We start from the raw sequence: 24,036 nt of genomic DNA, 5'->3' as shown, positions 1-24,036 counted from the left end.
GTACAACACAAAAAGTCATTCCAATTTTCAATATTAGGTGGATTTATTGCTAACATCTAAGTAAAACCTATCATATATCCCTTCGGCATTAGTAAATGAGATTACCCGAGGCTAGCCGCTGGTGCTACCACATTGGTCTCTGGGATTGGTTTGCCTCAGGATGTTTGGAGTCCGTTCTAGTGCCTTTATGTACACTCGGCAGCTGCTCTAAAAGGCCTGCCATATGGCCCTAATCTAGGGTTCACAAACTTTTAAGAATCACTAATTGAAACTTCCTGGGAAAAGTTGGTGTTAAAAGAAAACACAGACAACTTTGTAATTTGAAATTTGAGAGTGAAAAAATAAACAAAATTTAAAAAATAAAATTTGAGAGTGGAAAATTTGGATTCATTCAGGTTTCATCAGAGATCTATTAGGAAGTAGTTTGGTGTAATTTTCTTTATACTGTAGCTTTGGCTACTGTGTATTGTAGATTTTCACTATAGGTAACTCATGTCACCATGCTCTTCCCATAAACTGTATATTTTGAGGCATTACAATATCTTTAGCTAGGGGGAGTCGCAAATTTGTTATTGCCATCATTTTTGTTTGGTATGTAGATGCGTGTTTCTGTGTGTGTGATGGTGTGTGTTGGTACTTCATATATGGTGTTTGGTGACATTATTTAGTATTCTTCCAGATTAGTGGTTTCAACCTTATTATGTGACACTTTTTCACAAATGAGATATCCCTTATTCCAAAATTCCAGGATAAGCTTCTGTTTCTGTTTTTTATAATTACTAAAATGTTTTGTCATCCTAGTAATTAATTTTCATGATCTGAATTTACTTTTACTAAATTACTTTGTAAATTTAATTTTCACAATTACTAAGAAAAAATTTGATTGCTTTTTATGCTATTTTAGACTATTCAAAAATTTTAACCAAAGGGAGGTCCAAGACCCCAAAAGTAGTAGGGGTTTTTTACAAAATAATGAGAAGTGAGGATGTGCCCAAAGATGATGGAGACATGTCAAAATGACATAGTGGCCACCGTGGACGGAATCCTACTGGCAAATAAGGGACAGTATAGGCATCAAAATAAATGAAAGGAAAAGATGATAGCCCCTAGAATAAAATAAAAATCTCTGAGTCCATAATGATATGAGTAAATGAATGAATACAAATTGGGGAGAAAGGAAATATTTTTATTACTGCCAATTCCAACTGAGAATAAAATAAATAATGAAATTAATATTTGTTTCAGATAAGAATCATAAAAGATGCCAGAATCAGCCAGTGACAGTGTGATAAGAAGCAGGACATGTACACAGGATCAGCATAATCCACCTACCTTTTATTTATTAACTGCAAAGGGAAAAATAGTAACTTAATTGAAGAAACATGGAAAATTACCACCTTACCCAAGTGGTCATGAGACAAATCAACATTGTGAGCTCTTGTTTTGATGAACTGAGAAACACATTCCTTCTATGGTCCTTTTGTCAAAAATTCATAACCTGAGGAAATATAATCCTCAAGAAATATCAGACAGATCTTAATTAAGGGACTTTCTACATAATAACTGACCCGTATTCTTTGAAAAATATCAAGGTCAAGAAAAACAAGGAAAGACCAACAAAACCGTTTACAATTAAGGAGTTTAAGTGAAAAACTAAATTCAACATGTGATTCCAGATTTGATGGGGGGAGGGGAGTGAGAGCTGGTGGAAGGAAGGATAGAGGGGAGGGAGGGAGGGAAGAAGGAAGAAAGAATGAGTAGGAAAGAGGGCAAAAAGGGAGAGAGGAAGGGAGGGAGGGAGGAAAAGGAAGGAAGATGTTAGTATGTGGGAAATCTGGATGACAAAGTGCATGGTGAATTTTTGTACTATTTATGAAATGTTTTGGTAATTTGGACGTTTTCAAAAATAGAAAGTCTTAAAATGGCCAAATCAGGCAGATTAGCTTTTAATAGAGAAGAATATAATGAAAGAAGTGTTTAGTGACTATCAGATTTTACTAGTCATACCTTAGGACAATATTTATCTTCTCAAAAAATCCTGCTATGGTAGAAATAAAATATTTAAAACAATCTTATTTGGTCAATATTCTTATGAAATTAGTTAAGTTGTCTTAAGTTAATTAGTTAAGCTTATTCATTACCCAGACTTTATCTCCTACCCTTCTTTTTTTTTTTTTTTCTTTTTATTATTAGCTGTGTCTTTCTCAGGGGCAGCTGGTGTAGGACTGAAGAACACAACATCCCTCCTTCCCACCCAGGTCTCAGCTATGTGCAGTTGACTCCTGCCGTCTGTAATAGTCAAAGTTATTCATCACTCATCTTTTTCTGCAATTTTCTTCTATATCTAAAAAAAGTACTACTATGATGTTTTAACCATTTTGCTAACTATTCTAAAATAGCTTTTGAGTGATCAAATCAAGCTCAATGTCTGCTATTTAATCATCATCACAGTAATTTGGCTTATAAAACTATTCTCATTACAATACAACCCAATTAAATGTTTGAGTTGAATTCTAAGGAACTATCTACAATGAACACAAATATGTTTTCTACACTTAAGAAGATTCACTAAATGTGTTTATGTAATAACAAATATCCTCATTACCCAATGAAAATTTAGAGGGCGACATATGTATTTTTAATTGTCTTGGCAACTACAGCCTGTAGAACAATTTCAAAACCTCTATGACAGAGCACAGACTGGTGGTTTCCAGAGGGAAGGGGGGCTAGGGGCTGGGCAAAATGACTGAAGGGGATCAAGTACAAACTTGCAGTTATAAGATAAATAAATCGTATCTAGGTGTAATGTATAGTATGGGAAATTTAGACAATAATATTGTATTAACTTTGCATAGTGATGGGTAATAACTAGATTTACTGAAATGATCATTTTGTAATGTACACAAAAGTCAAATCACTATGTTGGACACCTGGAACTATTATAATATTGTATGTCAATTACACATCAATAAAATAAAAATATATAATTGGGACATTTGGGTGGCTCAGTCAGTCAAGTGACTGACTCTCAATTTTTGGCCCAAGGTTTGTAAGATCTAGCTTCACGTTGTGCTCCACACTGGGCATGGAGCCTGCTTAAGATTCTCTCTCTTCCTCTCCTTCAGCCCTCTCCCCCACAATTTACTCTCCCTCTCCTTCTCTAAAAACAATTAAAAAAATAAAACTAAATAAAAATAAAAAATAATGGGCTCCTGGATGGCACAGCCAGTTGAACATCTAACTCTTGGTTTCAGCTCAAGTTGTGATCTCAGAGTTGTGAGATCAAGCCCCATATAGGGCTCCGTGCCCTGCACTCAGTACATTCAGCATGGAGTCTGCTTAAGACTCTCTCCCTCTCTCTCTCTGCCCCCCACCTCAAATAAATAAATAAACGTTAAAAATATTAATTTTTTAAAAGTCTAAAAAATAAAATCAAATTAAAATAAATTAAAATAAAAACCTCTGTGGTAAATTTAACCCTTTTGTTTATATACATACATTTAACCTTTTTTGTGATTGAAATTTTTTAATTCTTTTGAAATTCATTTTTTTCAATGAAGACTGAAGAATGTTTTTAATGAAATAGGTGGTGATTAGGAAAATGTCAAATTTAGTTGATTAAAACCAGAGGAGTTTTACCCAACATATATTAAGCCATCCTGTGTACCAAGACATTATCTTTTAATTATGAGAACTCTCTAGGGCAGGTACTACTATTAATAGTGTCTGTTAGGAAGCTGGGGCTCCGAGTGGCTAACTAACTTGCTCACACAGCAACTTGCTTGTACACCCAAGTTGTCCTGCTAAGTCTGGTGCTCTTCTCATAACATTACCTACTGAGAGAATCTCAAATGCCTCTCAAACATTGTGTTCTTAGGCCAACAATCTGGGTGCCTATTCTGGGTCAGTTTGCTGGCCAGTGTGTCCTCTTCTCCCTTCAGGAGGGCCATACCGAGGACAGCCCTAGTTTCTTCCTTGTAAGGATGCTACCACCATTCTATGTTTTTCCAAACAGATTGGCTGCTGAGAGGCTCCAAAATTCCTACTTCGTTGCTGTCATCAAAGAAAGACACAGAGACCTCTTTCATTTGGAAAGTTTAATTGTTGATCTCCGTATTGTGACAATCATAACATGTTAATGTCCACCTTTATTCAGAAAATATGTACAGAATGGCCATTGGGGGTGGGGGGCAGGTACAGTGAAGCATCCAGGGCAGAGAAAATAAAGAAAAGGAACACATTATAAATACAAGTGATAAATTACAACACACACACACACACATCTTAGAACAGGAGCACATAAGAGAGACCGAAATATGCATTAGATAGATATTTGTAATATTTTATACTCCTTACTGCTCCTGAAGCTATGGAGTTCTGAACTATGTAGTTGCTGGAGATTTTTCTTATATGGTAGCCACTGTGGCTCCCTGAATGCCATGCTTTGAAGCAGATTATGCTTTTAAATCATTAGACACATTCCTGCATAATCAGAACAATTAGAAATTAACAATGTGACTTCTTTCCTCTAAGTAGCTCTTTCAGAAGGGAGAGTTCTCGTTTTTCGCTTCCTTGAGAGCAGTTATTCAGAAAGCACAGGAATGTTGTCAGTTTTGATACCAGGTCTGTTGTCCAGATTCAAATAGGCAGGAAGTACACAATAACCTAATTCAGGGAATGTTCCATAAGCGTTTCTTGACACACACAGTCCAAGAAATGTGAACATTAACAGCCTCAGGTTGGAGTGAAAAATAGCGTAATGGTGTGGGATCTGGGGTTGGGAGTGATTTTTTTCCCCAGTGTCTTGGGCCATTTTTGAAATTGGAAAAGTGAACACAATTTGAGGCTAAGAAAACCGGGGCCTTTTTTTCTCCACTCTTATTTATGGGGGAAGGAGTCACAAATGTCAGCATTGGCTATAATATAGAAGGATCAATCTCATCTGTTTACCTTGGCAATGATAAAAATATGGGAAATTTGGGGATTGAAAAATAGAGAGACATCTACTGGTATCTTCTCTTCAGGAATGTTAGCAGTCACTTTCACCTTCCCCATGTCCAGCTGTCCGCAATCAGGGGAGTTGGCCTGTAATTCAGTTTACTTTTCCCAAAGATGAGCCATTAAAAAGCAAATTATCTCACAATAAATAAATAGGTAGATGATAGATGATGATGATGATGATGATGATAGATAGATAGATAGATAGATAGATAGATAGATATTAGATAATCAATAGATAAATGTATGAAAATATAAAGTTTTGGAAATACTGCCAAGTTATATGATATTAAAAGATCAACCATTTGAGAGTAAATTTTTTTTCCAGAGGATACATACAAAAAGGAAATTATTTTGACTTTATCCTTTGTTGTTTCAAAGAAGAACAACAGCTCTCAAGAGAACACATTAGCAAGGATGTTAACTGGAGGTTATGGGTAATTAAATGATATTATGTGTGTTCTTTTCCCTACACAGACCCCAAATTGTCCAATTTAAGGAATTTTAAACCGTCGTATTTTAAACAATCTTGACTCAAAGAGTAATGAAGGGAAACTGTCCAATGTGTGTTAACATAGGGATGTTATTTTGATATTGCAGTGTCCATCGTTGGAAGATAATATATTTCAAAAGTGATTCTGGTGATGAAATAGAAGACTTGTTTGCTATTTTTTGAGTGACTAGTTAGAAGGATTTCATGAGTCTAAGAAGAAAAGAGGAGACCTAGAATAAGTCAGGAAGATGAGTGGAAGGCAGGAAATAGAGACAGAGTGCAGAGCAAGAACTGGATTTGACAGCTAAGAAGATAAGGAGAGTCAGCACATGGTCTTTTCAGTTGGATTTTTAGTTGGGAGAATTTGAGATATTAATCCCACATTTTTCAATCCTTTTATGTTTAAGATGCAAAATCCTTAATGAGTTATTTTTCTGATCTGCAGTCCCAGGTCCCTAGAAGGATGCCTACCTATCATTCAAAGTCTCATGTCTGCAAGGCTGGCCCTTTAATGCTCAGTATGGCCTCTGCTTTGAAGTTCTTATCAATTTGTCTCAAAGACCAACCACAACCATCTGTATCTAGGCAACAGAATTGATAAACACAGAAGATTCTTTCCTACTTTTTCATAGCATGAACACAGACGGAGAACTCATATATATTTATATATATATATATATATATATATATATATATAATCTTTCAGATATTAAACACCATAAGCACAGACATTCAAACCTGCCCCCACATAAAAGAAAGCACATGTACAGCACCTATAGTACACAATCACTGACATCTTCAATTTCTGATATTCTAGTTGTAATCTCAAGTATAAACAGTCTGCATTTTTCCTAGTCTCAGTTTCCTCCCTGAATATGTTTAAATCCTTTTTTCTACTGAGAAGCACCCTGCTTTTCTTTTGGTTTACATTGTAAATATGTTGTCTATGCGGTTATACTGAGACTTGACTAGAGAATGGATCAACCAATCAGCTGCAGGGCTGCGGCCAGACAACCTAACTTAGCTTCTCTCACATTCCTTCTGGTCTGCCAATCTGAATTTGGTGGACATCAGTAGCCCAAACCAATACCTAGTTACAGTGATTATCTATTTTTATTTATTTTCCCCTTGCCAATTTATTTTATGCCTGATCTGATTTTTTTCCCTTCCAAGGGCCTGTGAGCCCATGTTCAGTTGCTTGGTTACTCACTAACACCTGCAAGTAATCCTACTTGCCAGATTAGGTAAACATCAAATTGATGCCAAACCTGCTCAGTAAATTTAATCAGATCAGTAGGACTAGTGGTCCATGTAGAAAAAACAATGATTGAAGACGCTTTTTAATAGGATGAATTTTCAGATGGGAAGAATGGTATTAAATAAATTCCATTTGAACACATAGTCAAATGAGAATTGTAGTGTATTATGAGCCACTGAAATAATTCTTGGCATACTTGTAATTGTGAATTTTGAAAGTTTACCATGAGTTTCAAAGTAATCATTTTTTCAGGGTTCTATACTCATGAGTCAAGGAAGTTAAATAGTTGAATCTTGTTTTCTGGAAAGTTCTTTTGCTATCTCCCCCCAGAAGAGAAGATTTTGTCATCATTATTGTTCTGTCTTACAAAATATGTGTCCTTGCACCAAGACATCGATTACATCATAGGAGCTTATACGTGAAGGTTAGGAGAGTCTAGATACAGTGAGTGACTATAGAGAAAGACTTTAAGTGACATTAAGGGAAAATATTGTTCCCAAAGTAATCATGAAGGTAAGCAACACTTTAGGATCTTTGTAAAATTGATTTCTGCCATGGCTGGACTGCAGTTGAACAATCCAATGTAAAGTTCCAGCTAGAGTGACCTGAAATAATTCTGCTATTAAGAACACAGCAGCTAAGTCAGTTTTCAAAAGAAATTTAAATGACACCTCACTGGACAGCAAGGTCTAAAGAATGCTGCACATCACTTGGGTAATTAGCACACTGTGTCTTGTGAGGCCGTGATTTGCTCAACATTCCTCATTTTTCTCCCTTGGCTGAGACACAAAGTTTTGCTTGAATATAGCATCAGAAATCAAAGAATTCATACCAGCGTATAGTATTACTTTATCAGGTCTAAAAAGATAGATATGATCGATTGGCTGACCTTAACAAAGGTAGCAGGTATCTATTATTTTTTCCTCATGTAAAACTCATAGTGGCTCTCTGAGTTCATGCTAATGATCACTTGCTTTTAGTGGATAGATGATAGATATAGATAGATAGATAGATAGATAGATAGATAGATAGATAATAGATAGATAGATAGATAGATAGATAGATAGATAGATAGATAGATGATGGAATGAGAGAGATAGCTGGATGACATAGATACAAAAACTACAGCATACACGCGAAATAAAAATCAACAGTGAAGGAAACTCAGGAATGAAAGGTAAAAATGAAGCTTGACAGAGTAGCATGGACACTCCAAGCCTAGGACACAATCTTCTACCTGAAAACGTGCTCCATTTTCCATGCTATGACTTAATAGTGCAACCTTGGAATTGAATTGATTTGGTTCAAAAAGTTTTTTTTCTTGAAAATGCTACAAGATTTCTTTAAATTATATATAAAGTAGAAGTTGCTCTTCAGACAATTGCTTTCACAAGTTTGCTATATCAACACAAAATTATTTGACCAACCTACCAGAGTGGTTAAAATGGTGCTACTAAAACTGGATTTTTAGAGTGGATTTTTTTTTTTTTTTAGTTACCGTAGAGATAATCATCTTATTACTATGGTTCTCCACATGCTACATATTGAATTATGATTATTTTATTGGGAAGTCAATTTTTGTATGAATATAGAGATTCATTTGAATATTACCAGAATTACTCAATATTATTTCAAGAGGAATTAAATACAAATCCTAGGGTTTGCACTGAGTGGCATGAGCTACATTCAGAAATAAAATTTCTATTTGAATGTATTTGTGATATAGAAATCTAGGTAATAAACTACCTAGAGTGTGCTCTCATTCTCTCATTCATTCTCTCTTTCTCTCTCTCTCCCTCTCTCATACACACACACACACTTATACCTCCTTTATCCTTCAAGAGTCCTTTGTATCTAACACACCATAATCCTTCTATAATGTTGTTTTCAGGGTTAATGCCATCAGTCCATGTTTATAGATCAAAACATTTGTAATGGATCCCTTAAGGAATTTAAACCAATGGTTCTGTCTTACACCAATATTCACTTAATACCAAGTAAAGTTAAAAGAGTTCTTTGTCATGTTTTTGTTTTGTATTTTAATATGCTCTCATTATATGACTACTGAGAATTTGAAAGTGCTTCTTTTTTTGAGAACGAGAACAGATAAGGGGGGTGGGGAGCAGAGGAAGGGGGGAGAGAGAATCTTAGGTGACTCCATGCTCAGCACGAACCCAACAAGGGGCTCAATCTCATGACCCTGAGCTCAAGACCTGAGCAGAAATCAAGAATCGGCTGCTTAACCAACTAAGCCAACCAGGTGCTCCTGAAAGTGCTTCTTTGTAAGAAGATACCATGAAAATTCCTTGAATTATGTAGATTAATTTTAAAAGTAATGAATATGACCAGAAAGATGTATTCATTTGGATACTATTTTTTATTTTTTTTTTTTATTTTTTTTTTTTTGGATACTATTTTTTAAAAGTTAACCTTCATCTCAAAGATGATTTCCAGGGTTCTACACACACATATACACATACACACACTCATGCACATGCACATGCACATGCACATACACAGTGAACTAGAGATCATGTTTTTGTTTCTTAGAATTTTTGGTCTTGTAGGAAAACAATGACTAATCATCTTTCTTTCTTTCTTTTTTATTTTTTGCAAAATTATTCAAGATTTGTCTTCATCTATTGCTCCCTACAATGACCCTAAAGAATTTCTTGTCCCGGGATCCCTGGGTGGCGCAGCGGTTTGGCGCCTGCCTTTGGCCCGGGGCGCGATCCTGGAGACCCAGGATCGAATCCCACGTCGGGCTCCCGGTGCATGGAGCCTGCTTCTCCCTCTGCTTCTCTGCTTCTCTCTCTCTCACTGTGTGCCTATCATAAAATAAATAAAATTAAAAAAAAAAAAAAAGAATTTCTTGTCCCTATATTCATTTTGAGTATAGATTGATTGACTCAACTGATAGATACTGTTATCACTAATATAACTGACTTCCTGGTATAGTTATAAAATAATTACATTAAAAAAATAAAGGTGTATTTCAAATTGAACAAAACAATTTATACTTTTTTATGTTGAGTTTCTATAATGGGTCTGCAGTAAGAGAATATATCTAAAGAAAAAATAGTTCTCTAAACATGGTGAGATTGGAAATTACATCCATGAAAATAATCAATTTATATGTCGTATGTCTCTAAATATTTTCTACACAATATGTGAATAGTCAATAAAATGGAATCTTTTATTAATTTCTTTATACTTTCTCATTTATACCAAATGTGGAAATATATTAGAGAGTAGATATTTGTTCTATAAATTATAATAAGTGTATTATAAAGGCTATTAAGTCAGTGAAATGAATGAATATGTTTATTTTTTAATATGTTTAAAGTATTATTAAAGTGATATCTTTTACTTCTCTCCCTAACAACCTCCACATATAAGAAAGTCACTCAGTTCTTAGAGCCACAAAAATGTTTTCTCCTTTTTTTCAATTGCCTTTACGACTCTGTCAATTCAGATCCCTGTAACTTCTTCTCTACCTTTGTTTTTATTATGCAACATATATCCCTCCTGATCATCAGATTTACTGTAAAAGTGGAGCTTTAAACATCCCAGGTATATGAGTCTGAACCTTTCCAAAACCTCCAATTAGTCTATGTTGTTTTCTAATTGAGCCAATATGCTCAGTTTAGCATATCAGGTATTCCAAAATGTGGTCTCAAATTATCTCTAACACAGCGATTCTTTCTTAAGCCTGGACCATCTTTGATTAAAATGCACTTATACACCTACGTGAAAAGAGTTGCATATAATTTTATGCATAAGCCTTAGAAACCCCTGCTCTTGGGACACCCAGGTGGCCCAGCCGTTGAGTGTCTGCCTTCAGCTCAGGGCATGATCCTGGGGTCCCAGGATTGAGTCCCATATCACGTTCCCCGCAGGGAGCCTGCTTCTCCCTCTACCTGTGTCTCTGCCTCTCTCTGTGTCTCTCATGACTAAATAAATAAATAATCTTTAAAAAAAAGACACCCCTGCTCTTCACCCTCACATCCTGCCACTCTGTGACCCACTTCTTAAATTCCAACCATGTTAAACTATGAGCACCCTGAGGACTGACGCAGTGTTTTATGCAAAAGCACCTTCTCGTATGCCCCGTGGTACTATCCCAAATGTCTCCAAGTAACCTGGCTGGTAGTATGTCTCTCCTGAGGTTTTACAGAATGTTTTTGTTCTCTTACCTGCCCCCTGTTACCTTCTGTTACATTCTGCCGATGGTTTTTTACCTGGGTAACTGGGGAAGATAAATGTCATTCTTCAGTGGCTACTATTCTTCCTAAAGTATATTCTTTTATTTTGGTGGGAAGTAATTTTTTTATTAAAGAACTTGGACTCAAAAAAAAAAAAGAACTTGGACTCTACTCACCTTGATGAACACATGCTTCAATTCTATTTATATTGGATGTCTATTTGACTCATGTCAACTCAAAAAGGTGTTCTAAGATATCTTTTCATTTTGATCTTCCAGGTTTCTTGAGCACAGGGGATCAGGCTGCAAAAGGAAACTATGGACTCCTTGATCTCATACAGGCTTTAAGATGGACTAGTGAGAACATTGGATTCTTTGGTGGTGACCCCTTAAGAATCACTGTTTTTGGATCTGGCGCTGGGGGTTCATGTGTCAATCTGCTGACTTTATCCCATTATTCTGAAGGTAACCGTTGGAGCAATTCAACCAAAGGTATTATGCAGGTTGCAAATTTTGACAATTTTGGTGTCTGCATGCCACCACCATCAGTAGTATGTGATGCTCTGTATATATTTCTCTGTTCAAACTGAGTGTTAGGTTGAGCTCAATAACTGTTTAAAATTTTGTTTCTTCAGCTTTTCTATGCATGTTTCAATTTTCGTCAAACTCTTTTCTTTGTCTCCTGTGGGGCTTGGTAAGGATGCCCTTTCAAGCGCACTTCAGAATAGTTAGAATTACAGTTACTTTTCTTTCCTCTCAAAGGGTGATTTTGGGGAAAAATCAAAGATGTTCACAGTTCTGTGGTCTCTGTTTATTCAGTAATCAAAAATCAAAGACAGGTTCTTTCTAAATGCAAGGATTGTGTATAATCTATTTTCAAGACAATAGACATGTAAAACCTTTTACTGGTAAACAGATAAGGAGGCAGTCATAAGCTGGTTTGTCCGGAAACAAGGTTTTCACTTGTTGTCTGAGTACAGAATGGATGTTTGATTATTTTGCATGCATGATCCAAAATTGTCAAAGCATCAAGGTCACTAGTAGAGCTTTTCATTAAAAGGAAAATTAGGTTTGAATCTGTGCTTTTTCAACTTCAAAAGTGTTATTCCCCACCACCACCCCCTAAAGCTTGGCTTTAAAGCAGCATGAAGTACTGAAGCTGCATAAGCCCATGAAATATTTTTCTTGTCTCCATTTTCTGGCCTTGACACCCTTTTGCCCAAGTGCCTGCCTAAGGCTCATCATGTTGGCTTTTTTTATGAATTCCCATTTTACCATGAATTTAAGTCACTCATCCTAATTGCATTCATTATTAACTTGAAATATCCACCAGAACAGAAGTGGGTTTTTTGGGAAAATCTGCAAAAGCAAATACTTTTTTTCCATTGTACATAATAGATAGGGAGATAGAGAATACACATCAACATAGACCATTTAGTGTTTTCTGCTTTTTTACTGTCATTTGATATATAGGAAGTATACCCCGTCGATTTGTAAGACTGAGTTTTATTATATGAGCATCAGACATAGAATATTTATTTTTAGTATCAAAGATACACTGATGTGGAATTCCTAAAGAACAGCATATCATTAAATGAGTATATATATTTGGAGAATCATATATTATCATAGACTTAATTTATATTATAGTTTATGTAACATCTCATTTGTGTTAGTAGAGTTCTGGTTTGAGATGACAAAATGACACATATAAGCACATTCCTAATTATATAGAGATTTTGGTCTGTAATGAAGTGACTAATTTTGAAATAGCAAACTTTGCTGTTGTTTTTTTTTTTAATTGAGGAGATTATATTGTTCTAGCTTAAGACTATACTAATGCCAATATTTACGTAGGTTAACATTAGACAATGTGTTCAGACTTCATAGGGTCACTTGATCTCAAAAGTTATTTCTTCCTATTTATTCTAGAAGTTTTTCTAAATGTAGAGCAAAAGTGGGCACCAAAGCCAGTCAACGAGTATAAAACTAGCAATTGATAAAGAGATAAACCAATTATTCCATTGGCTAGCATTGCTTTCATCTGTTGATATTTTGGTAAACAGTGGCCAATTGCTATGCCAACAGTTGAAAATATAACATTCCATCACACTCTTCTGTCCTTGTGGGACCAGAGAAATGGACTTACATTTAGTTTAGTCATAAGCTTATCTCCACAAAAAAGGCTGCTTGATTTTTACCAGGAGATGCCCGGGAGATACCTTGAAATCATCAGGTTAATACTGTCTCCTACACAGACACAGATCTAAGTCTACAAACCCCCAGAGCTGCAGCAGTGTTTAGCCCCGTATATACCAGGAGTCAGCCACAGCTTGAATACACATAACAAGCATTTTCACTAATGATAAAATACATGGTTTTTCCAATACTATCCAGACGGCATATCTCAGACAATTAATATGATGTGCATCTTTGCCACATCTTTTTTGGTATATTTAGTTAATATCATTGAGCCCCTGAAATGGGAAATAACCTCCAGGTTTATTTTAATTGTAATTAGTAAAATATTTCTCTGAACAAATGTTAACAAACACACACATAATTTTTTTAAAATTATCTGTATTTATATCATTCGCTCTAGCATACTTTGTTCTGGCAAACTAAAAATATGCTCATAAAGATGTCAGAAACCAAAACAAATTTAATTGGTACTGTTTGACTTTTTGAATATTTTTAGAATTATCTAGGAGCATATTATAGACATTTTGAGTACATATACATGTTTGGAGAAAAATCTAAAACTTTGCTTCTAATTCAGACACTGCTTTAGCACCTTTGTGAAAAGAATTCTTATCTCATTAACACATATGAATAATTGAGCATGTGTTTAAATAACTGAACTACAAAGCTATATTTGGAAATTGATAATAAGTATAATTTTTAAAAGAAAATAGATACATTATGTTTTTAAAACAAGAATTTTATTTGAAAATACCTTAATGGGTAGATAAAGTGCATTTGTAAATTTGAATGGCATGCAGCTCTTATCAAACTGCATATGGGACCATGATTTATAATTCTTAAATGCAATTAAGTTAAAAGCAGTGGACCATGTATTTTTCATCTTTTATGATAAAATATAGCAGTGCACATTCAACAGTGGAAAAAGTTAAATCACACAACCCCACCTCCCCCACTGAATCCTTCTGCTGATGGTTTTTTCTTTAACCTAGTGAAAACACTTCAAATGTTATGTCTTCTTCTGAAAGATGAATATTCAGCACACTATGTCTGACATGAAGAGCTGGAAAGAGTATGTCTAAAGTGATATTCTGTCTGTGTGCCTTCAGGGCCATCCCCAGGGTATTAGCAAATCCCCAGCCCCAGTAGCTATGTAAGCTCCCAACATTTTTTTTTTTTAAGTAAGTCTGAATAAAGCAAACGTACAGAGCCATTTTGATGGAAGACACATGCAGCCAAATTGGAAAAAATATTCTTAAAAAACAATACAAAGTCTAATGAAGAGTAAAGGGGGGAAAACCCCATCTGGTTGACTTTTATAATAACTTAGGTGTTTATATGTTGAGTGAAAAAAAATATTTGGGACTTTGTACCACTAGTATTTACACATTCTCCATTTCTCCTTGCTTATTGCCTCCTTGATCCCTAAAACAGTTGCCATTCAAAGCATGAGACTTAGTCTACCTCTCCAACTCCTTATACCCTGGGGATGACTTGATGTACCTTCTCTTAAACAAAAATGTCTCTATCTTCCTGTTTCTTGAGTTGTATATGGGTTTTTATATACACACCTAAAAAAAATCAGATGTTACTGTTTTACCACAATGTTATCCAAAAGTCATCTCAAACTCTTTGTTGTTCTTCCCGTAGGACTTTTTCAGCGAGCAATAGCTCAAAGTGGAACAGCCCTTTCCAGCTGGGCTGTTAGTTTCCAACCTGCAAAATATGCTAGAATGTTGGCCACAAAAGTTGGTTGCAATGTTTCAGATACAGTAGAGTTAGTGGAATGCCTACAGAAGAAGCCTTACAAAGAACTTGTTGACCAAGATATTCAACCAGCACGATACCACATAGCCTTCGGACCCGTGATTGATGGCGATGTAATACCAGATGACCCTCAGATATTGATGGAGCAAGGAGAGTTTCTCAACTATGATATAATGTTAGGAGTTAATCAAGGGGAAGGGTTAAAATTTGTTGAGAACATAGTAGATAGTGATGATGGCATATCAGCTAGTGATTTTGACTTCGCCGTTTCCAATTTTGTTGATAATTTATATGGATATCCTGAAGGCAAAGATGTTTTGAGAGAAACCATTAAATTCATGTACACTGACTGGGCTGACCGTCATAACCCTGAAACCAGAAGGAAGACCTTATTGGCTTTGTTTACAGATCATCAGTGGGTGGCACCAGCTGTAGCTACAGCAGATCTTCACTCAAACTTTGGTTCACCTACATATTTCTATGCCTTTTACCATCATTGCCAAACAGATCAGGTTCCAGCTTGGGCTGATGCAGCTCATGGAGACGAAGTTCCCTACGTACTAGGAATCCCCATGATTGGACCTACAGAGTTATTTCCTTGCAATTTCTCCAAAAATGATGTGATGCTGAGTGCAGTTGTTATGACATACTGGACAAATTTTGCTAAAACTGGGTATGTATCTAATGAGTGAAGTTTTCTATAATTCAATAAAAATATCCTTGTAAGCGTTAAAAAAAAATACAAATTTTGTGTCCAAATGATTTAATTTAATAAGTTCATGCCAATAACATGTTAGGTTTCTTTATTCAAAATTCTACACAGTGCTATTTCAGAAATCGTTGCTTTATTAGTTCTTACTTTTTAGAAGTTTATTAAGAAAGACTTATGGGGTGCTTGGGTGGCTCAGTTGGTTAAGCATCTGCCTTCGGCTCAGGTCATGATCCCGAAGTCCTGGGATGGAGCCCCGCATCACAGCAGGGAGCCTGCTTCTCCCTCTCCCTCTGCTACTCTCCTTGCTTGTGCTCTTTCAAATAAATTTTTAAAAAGTTCTTTTAAAAAAATAGAATAGTGGGTTTAAAAAAAAAAAAGGAAGACTTAATACCCCCGTTGGATTACTCAATAATTAAATTTATTTTGTGGTTTTTATTACACAAGACTTGTTATTATTTAGTAGTGATGATTATTTTATAGTGCTTTCCAATATATTGTTTACCCTTTGGTCCTTCTAACTTCTTTGTTAGGTGAACAGGTCAGGCATTGTTCATCAATTTTGCAAATAAGGGACTGAGGTGATGAGAGCCTAGCCTCAGGTAGATATTCATATGTCTAGTATGTAGCAGTGCTAGGACTTAAAACCTCACCTTCCAATTCCAAAACTGAAATCTTTACCACTATTCCATCCCATCCTTGCTAACTTGCCTAGGAGAAATACATACACATACGAATTTTAAAATCTTTGGGTAGATAGTAGCCCATCCCACATGGACAAAGAGATCAAGAATGTGACTCTTACTCTCATTACATTATCATCCATCTAAGCTGCCCGCAGTTGGATCTATATTTTTAAATTGACCCAAATTGTTATTAAAACACGGTCTAAGGCTTTGCTGACTTGCTAAGTTACCTCTTCAGTCTGATGTTAAGCTAATACTATTTTGATTAAGAAAAAGAATTAAAACAATTTTGTTCTTACAGTGCTTTCTTCTTTCCTAGTGACCCAAATCAACCAGTCCCTCAAGACACGAAATTCATCCATACCAAACCCAACCGCTTTGAAGAAGTAGCATGGACCAGATATTCCCAGAAAGATCAACTTTATCTCCATATTGGATTAAAACCAAGAGTTAAAGAACATTACAGAGCCAATAAGGTGAACCTCTGGTTAGAGCTGGTACCTCATCTGCATAATCTCAATGACATTTCCCAGTATACCTCGACAACAACTAAAGTGCCATCGACTGACATCACTTTCAGACCTACGAGAAAGAATTCTGTACCTGTCACATCAGCATTTCCCACTGCCAAGCAGGATGATCCCAAACAACAACCGAGTCCATTTTCAGTGGATCAAAGGGACTACTCCACAGAGCTGAGCGTCACTATTGCAGTTGGAGCCTCGCTGCTGTTTCTGAACATCCTCGCCTTTGCAGCCCTATACTACAAAAAGGATAAGAGGAGACACGATGTTCACAGGAGATGCAGCCCTCAGCGCACTACTACCAACGATCTGACCCACGCACAAGAAGAGGAGATCATGTCCCTCCAAATGAAGCACACTGATTTGGATCATGAATGTGAGTCCATCCATCCACATGAGGTGGTTCTTCGGACCGCCTGCCCCCCAGATTACACACTAGCTATGAGGAGGTCACCTGATGATGTTCCCTTAATGACACCCAACACCATCACAATGATCCCCAACACTATACCAGGGATTCAGCCCTTACACACATTCAACACATTCACCGGAGGACAGAACAATACTCTGCCCCACCCCCACCCCCACCCCCATTCACATTCAACAACCAGGGTATAGCCAGATAAGAGAAACAAACTCTATTTTTTTGATGGATTGCAGTAAAAGATTACTGAAGATTCCTTGGCTTTCAACCTACAAGACTCTTACTATTTAAATAAGGAGGAATATTATGTGAATATACATATCAAGAACTTTGGGGGTTTTGAAAAAAAATTCAATTGTACATATATACACAAATCAACTTTAAAAATGAATTTCAATTGCTTGAGGCAATTGTTCTGAATGATACTTTTTCATTCACATTCAAGAATTAATTTTTTGAAGATTTATGTTACATAATGGAATTAGGCATGTGGAACACCAAACAGGAAAGAACTATGTCTGAAATATAAAAAATAAAAATAAAAAAACAACCATGAATATGCACAAGGGACACACCAATGGAATGTCAGATAATTTTCACCAGTTTTTATTTGGAGCCGTTTTATTGTGTAGACCATATTTACATATTTGGATAAGTACACAAAGCACCAATGCTGTTAATGGCCTTAGCAGAGGCTCATGCTGAAATTTGCCAGTAAAACAAAGAAGTTTAAAGACTGGCAGGTACAACATTATCACATAAGTGCTGTCAGTATAAAGTTGTGGGGATAAAGGAAACTGGATATTTTTAGCACGATGTGCATGATAATTTATATGCTTGGTGGCTGTGCTGCTGATTAAGCCGTAATTAAAATTCTTCTCATCCCATTGGAGTCTTTAATAGAAGCTTCCTCTATCAATTGGCAAAACCTAAAGAAGATTTTAAGGGGCAAAAGTAATTAGAAGTAAATAATTCACAGTAGTTTTGATAATAGGAAGAATTAGTTATTAAAGGTATTTGAAGAAACTATAGGTATAGTGGTGAATACTCGCTGATATGAATCCCAGGAAAAAAATTCCTGTGTTTTTAATGTTCTTTTCATTCCAGTCTAAATAATTTATAGAAATACAGCCCTAATTGGACATGTGTTACAGGATCTATAATTTGCTGTGGTTTTTGTTATTCTGTATTTTGTTCCTTTTGGTAAAGGTGAAGTGTGTCCAAAGAGTTACTTGCAACAGTCTTTTATGATATGAGGATATGCCCCAAATTACCACTCTGATTACAGTTCTCAGTTAATTGATTTACTCATGTTGCATGACAAAATGTTTACTAATAAGAATTCAATATACAGTCATGTCCCTCCTCATATCACTTATCTTTCTCACTGAGGTTCATTCACTGGAATTTACCCACGCGATCTCAGTAGAGTACAACATAGATACAGAACCTAGAAGGAGAGTCAACACCTGGAGGATTTTAGTCTTACACGTATGTGTGATTTTAAATGAATACTTTAAGACCACAGGAAACTCTTCATCCCCCTGTTGTTTACCAGTAACAGTATATCACAGACCTTTCCAAATGTTTGTATATGTAATCAGATGTACATTTATATTAAAAACAAAATTGAGATGGACTTAAAGAGCACATCCTGATAAATACTTTCTCTCTTACCTGTACTATATTTCTATTAGACTAAAGTTATGTGATTTTTTTTTACATTTTTTCAGATGACTAGCAATTTTGATAGTTTGTAAGATAATGCAAAGAACTTTCTCTGACAAACTAACTGCAGTAACAGAAACCTTTCTTTTCAGTTACTCTTTTTCAAGAATGAAAGCTTATTATACAAAAAAAAAATTGTATACTACTTGATGGAAACAACTTTGTACATCTTGGCCATGTCACTGGTCATTGCGTGAAATAAAGATAATCTGGATAATGACTATTAGTCCAATGCTAAGAGACATGATCTTTGCTCATTAAAGAGCTAAAATGTTTATTGCTGTTTTGTCTTTTTTTTTTAAATAACAAAAGAAACATGACTGTCTCAGAGAGTCATTTTTCTAGACCAAGTTGGGTTTTTGAAGACACGTAGGTAACTTCTATAGAAAACACAAGTGTATTTGAAGGCAAGTCTCACCTAAGATGAAACTGATGAAACTTTGACATTATGAATTTATAAGCCCAGGAATCATGGAAAGTATTAGCTTTGTATTTTTAAATACCTCTTATGTGCAAGTGTCGTAGAAATAAAAGGTGCCAATTGTTTTCAGTTAGAAACACAGGTTCCAATTTTCATCATCAGAGAAAAGCTCTATTGGAAATAAATGTGCAATATTTCATGGAATGAGAAGAGCTAGGTTCATAGTAGAAGGGTGATTAAACTATCACAAAGTAATGGATAGAAAGTTATCCTCCTAAGAGAATTAAAAAGTGCTGAGCAAGACATTAAGCTGACACTAAAAGATAAAACCTTCTCTATCAAGGAATTTCTCTGGTTGTAATTCCCCCTCCCAATTATTAACTATCAATTAAATGTAGATATTACTCTATAACTTCAAATAAAAATCTCTGTGAGAAGCAAAAAGTCTTCAAAACCCAGAGCGGTCTACATGCAGTTTTTGCCTGACGTGGTTGTGCTTTTCGACTGTGAACTGCCAATGTGAGCCAAGAGAAAGAATTGCTTAACATCTGAAATACTGCTAATCAGAAAACTGTCTTTTAATATACTGATTAAACAAAAGATAAAAAGAAATAGAAATGGCAACAAAATAAGATACGAGTGAAATCTTTCATGTACATTATTTCACTTGGCAAAATCAAGCATTCTATGATACCTTAATGATGGCCATATTTATCTCTCTCTGCATATCTGTTGCTCTAAATTTACCTATCAATCTACCTATATATGCCATAACTGACATCTTTGTCATATTAATTTAGGGAAATGATTTAGGAAAACAAAGCATAGTCCTGGTCTTTTTTCTAAATTAATGTAGTATCAACTTTGTGGAAGATAAAAAAAAAAAAAAGCAGTTCTAGGTTTTATTATTACTCTCAAGTCGTGATAAAGTCATTGTGAATGAGTGTTAGTTGTTAGTTTTATAATTACAGCAGCTAGTTTTCTGAGTGTAAAATGATTTCCCACAATAAACAGAACATTAAGAACTGTTTTTAAAGCTGAAACATACTTTTTAAATGTCAGAAATATTTTGAATATTGTTAAATTTTAACCAATATCTTTAAAATGTATTTATTCAGACGATTTTCTTCAGAAAACAGTAAGTCACAAAATTAAAGGAATATTTTTGGCATTCCTTATTAATTCAGATTTTCCTCCCTCAGATTAAATTGCAGATAGTCAAGGCTGCTTAGAATTTATACAAACATTAGGTCAAAATGGACTTTATTTCATTGTTTTGTTATCATATAAAATTATCACCAGGTGTTTTTCGCCAGATTCAAGTTGTTCCAGAGTATGAGATTAGAAATATGAAAGTGACAGATTTCATAGTTTTAAATCTCTACTGAATATGTTGACTGTGAACAAAATCTGGCTGACTGCTACAGATGTATCACAAGGTTCATCATTATCTTTATGAAAATTGGAAAGTTATTTGCTCGAGCATTAAAACTATCCAATTTGAATTTGGAGAGATCATGCTAGCAGCTAAAAGAAGAAAATCTGAGCAGAGTATAGATTATTTCATTCCTCGTTTCAAATTTAAAAGTTGACCATAATGATGCATTAATTCTGATTTTTTAGTTCTGTATAACATGAAAACTGCAACCAAATTTTTAAAAATAAGTCACCATATGTAAAACAAAAGAGAAAAACAATGCACTAATTTTCTTACAGAAAAGAAATGCCAAAACTCAATTGTTCTATTCTTCTCAGTTATTTCACCTGTTGACATACTCAAACTGACACACATACTAATATTGTGAAAAGATGCAAAGAATGTGGCAAATGTGTTTCAGCTTTAAAGGCACTGCTACATAGAAAATACTGGGATTTTTTTCTTTGGCGAGTTTCACTGAAAGATTCTCAAAGCGCAAAACGATGAATGGAATTTTTAGGAAGCTGTCAAATATCATGGCAATCCTTTGATGTTTGTTTTCTTCTGTGTTATTGGTTCAAAGTATTGGCCTTTTTCTTCATTTCTAGTAATTAGTTGTTATAGACTATCAGTTTTTAATGTGAGTGAAAATTAGATAATTTGGCTATACTTGTGAAAACATGCTCCCAAATAAATTCAATTAATGGGCATTTCCCTGCTGAGATTTTGTTATCATTCATTTAATTATCTTGTCAAGCTTTACTGTTAAAGACAATTGTGTTGGCTTTTTAGTCAATAAACTAAGGGAATTTCTCCAACAGCCTTATACCTCTCCTGCACGTGATATGATACCATACACTTCAAATTTCCAACAGAAGCCTCTAAAGAAATATCCTGCTGATACGAAACATTTGGTAGCCACCTTGATTCTCTTTCAAAAGCATTCCGATTTGACTCTATTCTGGCCCTCTGATGTATTTGTACACAGGCCAGAAATCAATTCCATTTGACAAAGGTTATGGAGTATACAGACTGGACTAACCGTGTGCAGGGTGTAAGTGCCTTTCTCCCTGGGATTTAGTTTTACTTATCAACCTTATTGTCTCTTTTAAATTTGCAGATCCTGATAATTCAATTGAAAAGATACAACAGGATGACCATGTTACAAATTTCCAGTAAGAAAATCTTATTTAGAAAGGTCTCTTCTGGCATTCAATTTGATTTTTGTATGGCAGCAAATGGGTCCAAACTATTCCTAGGAAGGAGTGAGGTGAATTTTTGGAAAACAACAAAGAATCTTTTAGACATCAAATCTAATAGTATTTAAGTATAGAATTTAAATCTCTAACAAACTTTAACTTTTTTCCAAATAGGTAAATTTAACTTAAAAGGAGTCTGAAGTTGTTAGAGACAAACATAAGTTAGAAAGTATATCGTTTGTCTTTCTAGTCAACCGTCATATATACCCACATGGTATATATATATATATACACACATTATTTGGTACGTGGCTTATTGGATGTTTGTGAGGGCCCTTTCAGACTCACACATTTACAAATGACTCTGTATATCTTACGACATCTGTACTAATGTTATAGACTTTAATCTTTTGTAGAAGGTCAAGCCAAAGTGCTAGCAGTTTTGATTGAAGCGAACGATAACAATTAAAGCTTTAAAGAAATGTGTAAAGGTATAGTAACAAAAACTCAGCAGATGAAGTTAAAGAAAAGGGACCATTTTAGAATGCCACGTCTAGGGTTGATGTCTATATTAGATGGAATGTTTAAAAGAATTTTTGATTCATTTTCCTGCACTCATCTCATTTAGCAAATTACTGGGACATATGTCATGGTTTTTGTGAAAAAGGCCATCGGGTGTCATGATTCAGTTTGTGTTTGGACATCCGTGGGTTTCATTAAAACACGTTTATTATCATGAATAAATATTACCGTGTTTTCCAAGTTGTGTTGGCTGTTTTTAAACTCAGAAATAATTCCTTCTCTGTGTGACACACACAAAAACATCTCCAAGATAAATGTTCCTTTCCAATTTCTTTGTGTTGCCCACACATGTGGTGATAGGTCCAATTTGATGGAAACAATGACAGTTTATGGTCTCTTCACCTCTGGTGAATGCAGGGAAAGAATCTGGAGAGTAAATTTCAGGGACTTGGGCTCACTTATTGCACAGCTTGTCAGAGAAGAAAGAAGAAAGAGGGAGGAGAAAAAAGGGAACGAGTGAAGAAATGAGGAAGGAAAAAAAGGGAGAAAAAGTTCTCAACTTTAAATTAATGACTTTTTGCCTCCAAATACTTCTTTTTGTAGAGATGTATGGCCACTTCTAAAGAGAGAGAGAGAGAGAGAGAGAGAGAGAATATTTAAATAAATTTCTTTAAGCCATAGTCCATTGTCCTTAGAGAATAAGATTAATAATATTTAGGATGAGACAATGAATTTAATCCTTGATCCAGGCCTCGCTCAAATTGTGTCCCTGGAAACAAAGAAAAATAAAATCTAGAGTGATGCATCTCTTGTTCTTGTTCTATTTAATCAATAATGATCTCAGCAGGGAGGACTGAGTGAAGTGTGGGCATCGCTCATCTGTACATAGCCCTGGGTAAGAATACAGTTAAACAAATAAGACATCATAGAATTTCCCAAAATATGGCCTAAAGATCATTATTTCCAAGTGGCTAAATAAAAGAACTGTCACTGTTTTGCTGGTCTCTGGCCGCACAGAGCCATCAGTATCAAGTAAACAGTCCCAAACAACCTTCAAAGAATTTCACATTCCACAAAAAGGTTTAGATGTTTTCTAGGGTTTGATGTTGTTTTACATGATTATATTTTTACTACGTTTTTTACATTTCCTTACAGGTTACAGAATGTTATTTCTGAGTTCAAAAAACAGTCCCAAATATATTCTATAAATGTTTACATGAATACAGTATTTTCCAGCAGAGTGCCATAATTTGAAATACGTCCTACTCCCCCAATTCAGGAGAATTTCCTTGAATATCCCCTTAAAACATTTCTCTCTCTCCCTGAAAATATTCAGCCTCAGTCTTGGAGTTGACTTCCTCTGTACCAGAGGAGACCTTCCCACCACCCCCATTTGCGTGTCCGCTCCCACTGCTCTTTATGCCTTCTCCTAAAGGCAGAATTTGTGGGGACTATGTCCAGGGGATCTAAAGAAGTTGCGCCTT

General features: G+C 35.3%; 1 protein-coding gene across 4 annotated transcripts in view; it reads left to right on the top strand.

Annotated features, from left to right (window-relative positions):
• NLGN1 (neuroligin 1) overlaps nt 1–19,256 on the top strand; it is a 651,016-nt gene extending 631,760 nt beyond the window's left edge. For 2 of the 4 annotated variants that reach the window (XM_041731469.1, XM_041731465.1), the window contains 3 exons: nt 11,233–11,418; nt 14,806–15,595; nt 16,637–19,256. In XM_041731469.1, coding sequence (XP_041587403.1) covers nt 11,233–11,418; nt 14,806–15,595; nt 16,637–17,459 — 1,799 coding nt within the window. In that variant the 3' untranslated portion in view covers nt 17,460–19,256. Of the gene's footprint in view, nt 1–11,232; nt 11,446–14,805; nt 15,596–16,636 lie in introns of all 4 variants that reach the window. The other 2 variants (XM_041731468.1, XM_041731464.1) reach the window with 1 other exon arrangement.
• The last annotated feature ends 4,780 nt before the right edge of the window (nt 19,257–24,036 follow it).

This window comes from Vulpes lagopus, chromosome 17 (assembly GCF_018345385.1).
Source record: "Vulpes lagopus strain Blue_001 chromosome 17, ASM1834538v1, whole genome shotgun sequence".
Lineage (NCBI taxonomy): Eukaryota > Metazoa > Chordata > Mammalia > Carnivora > Canidae > Vulpes > Vulpes lagopus.
Note: the sequence above shows the minus strand (reverse complement) of the source record. Positions and strands in the feature narration are given on the sequence as shown.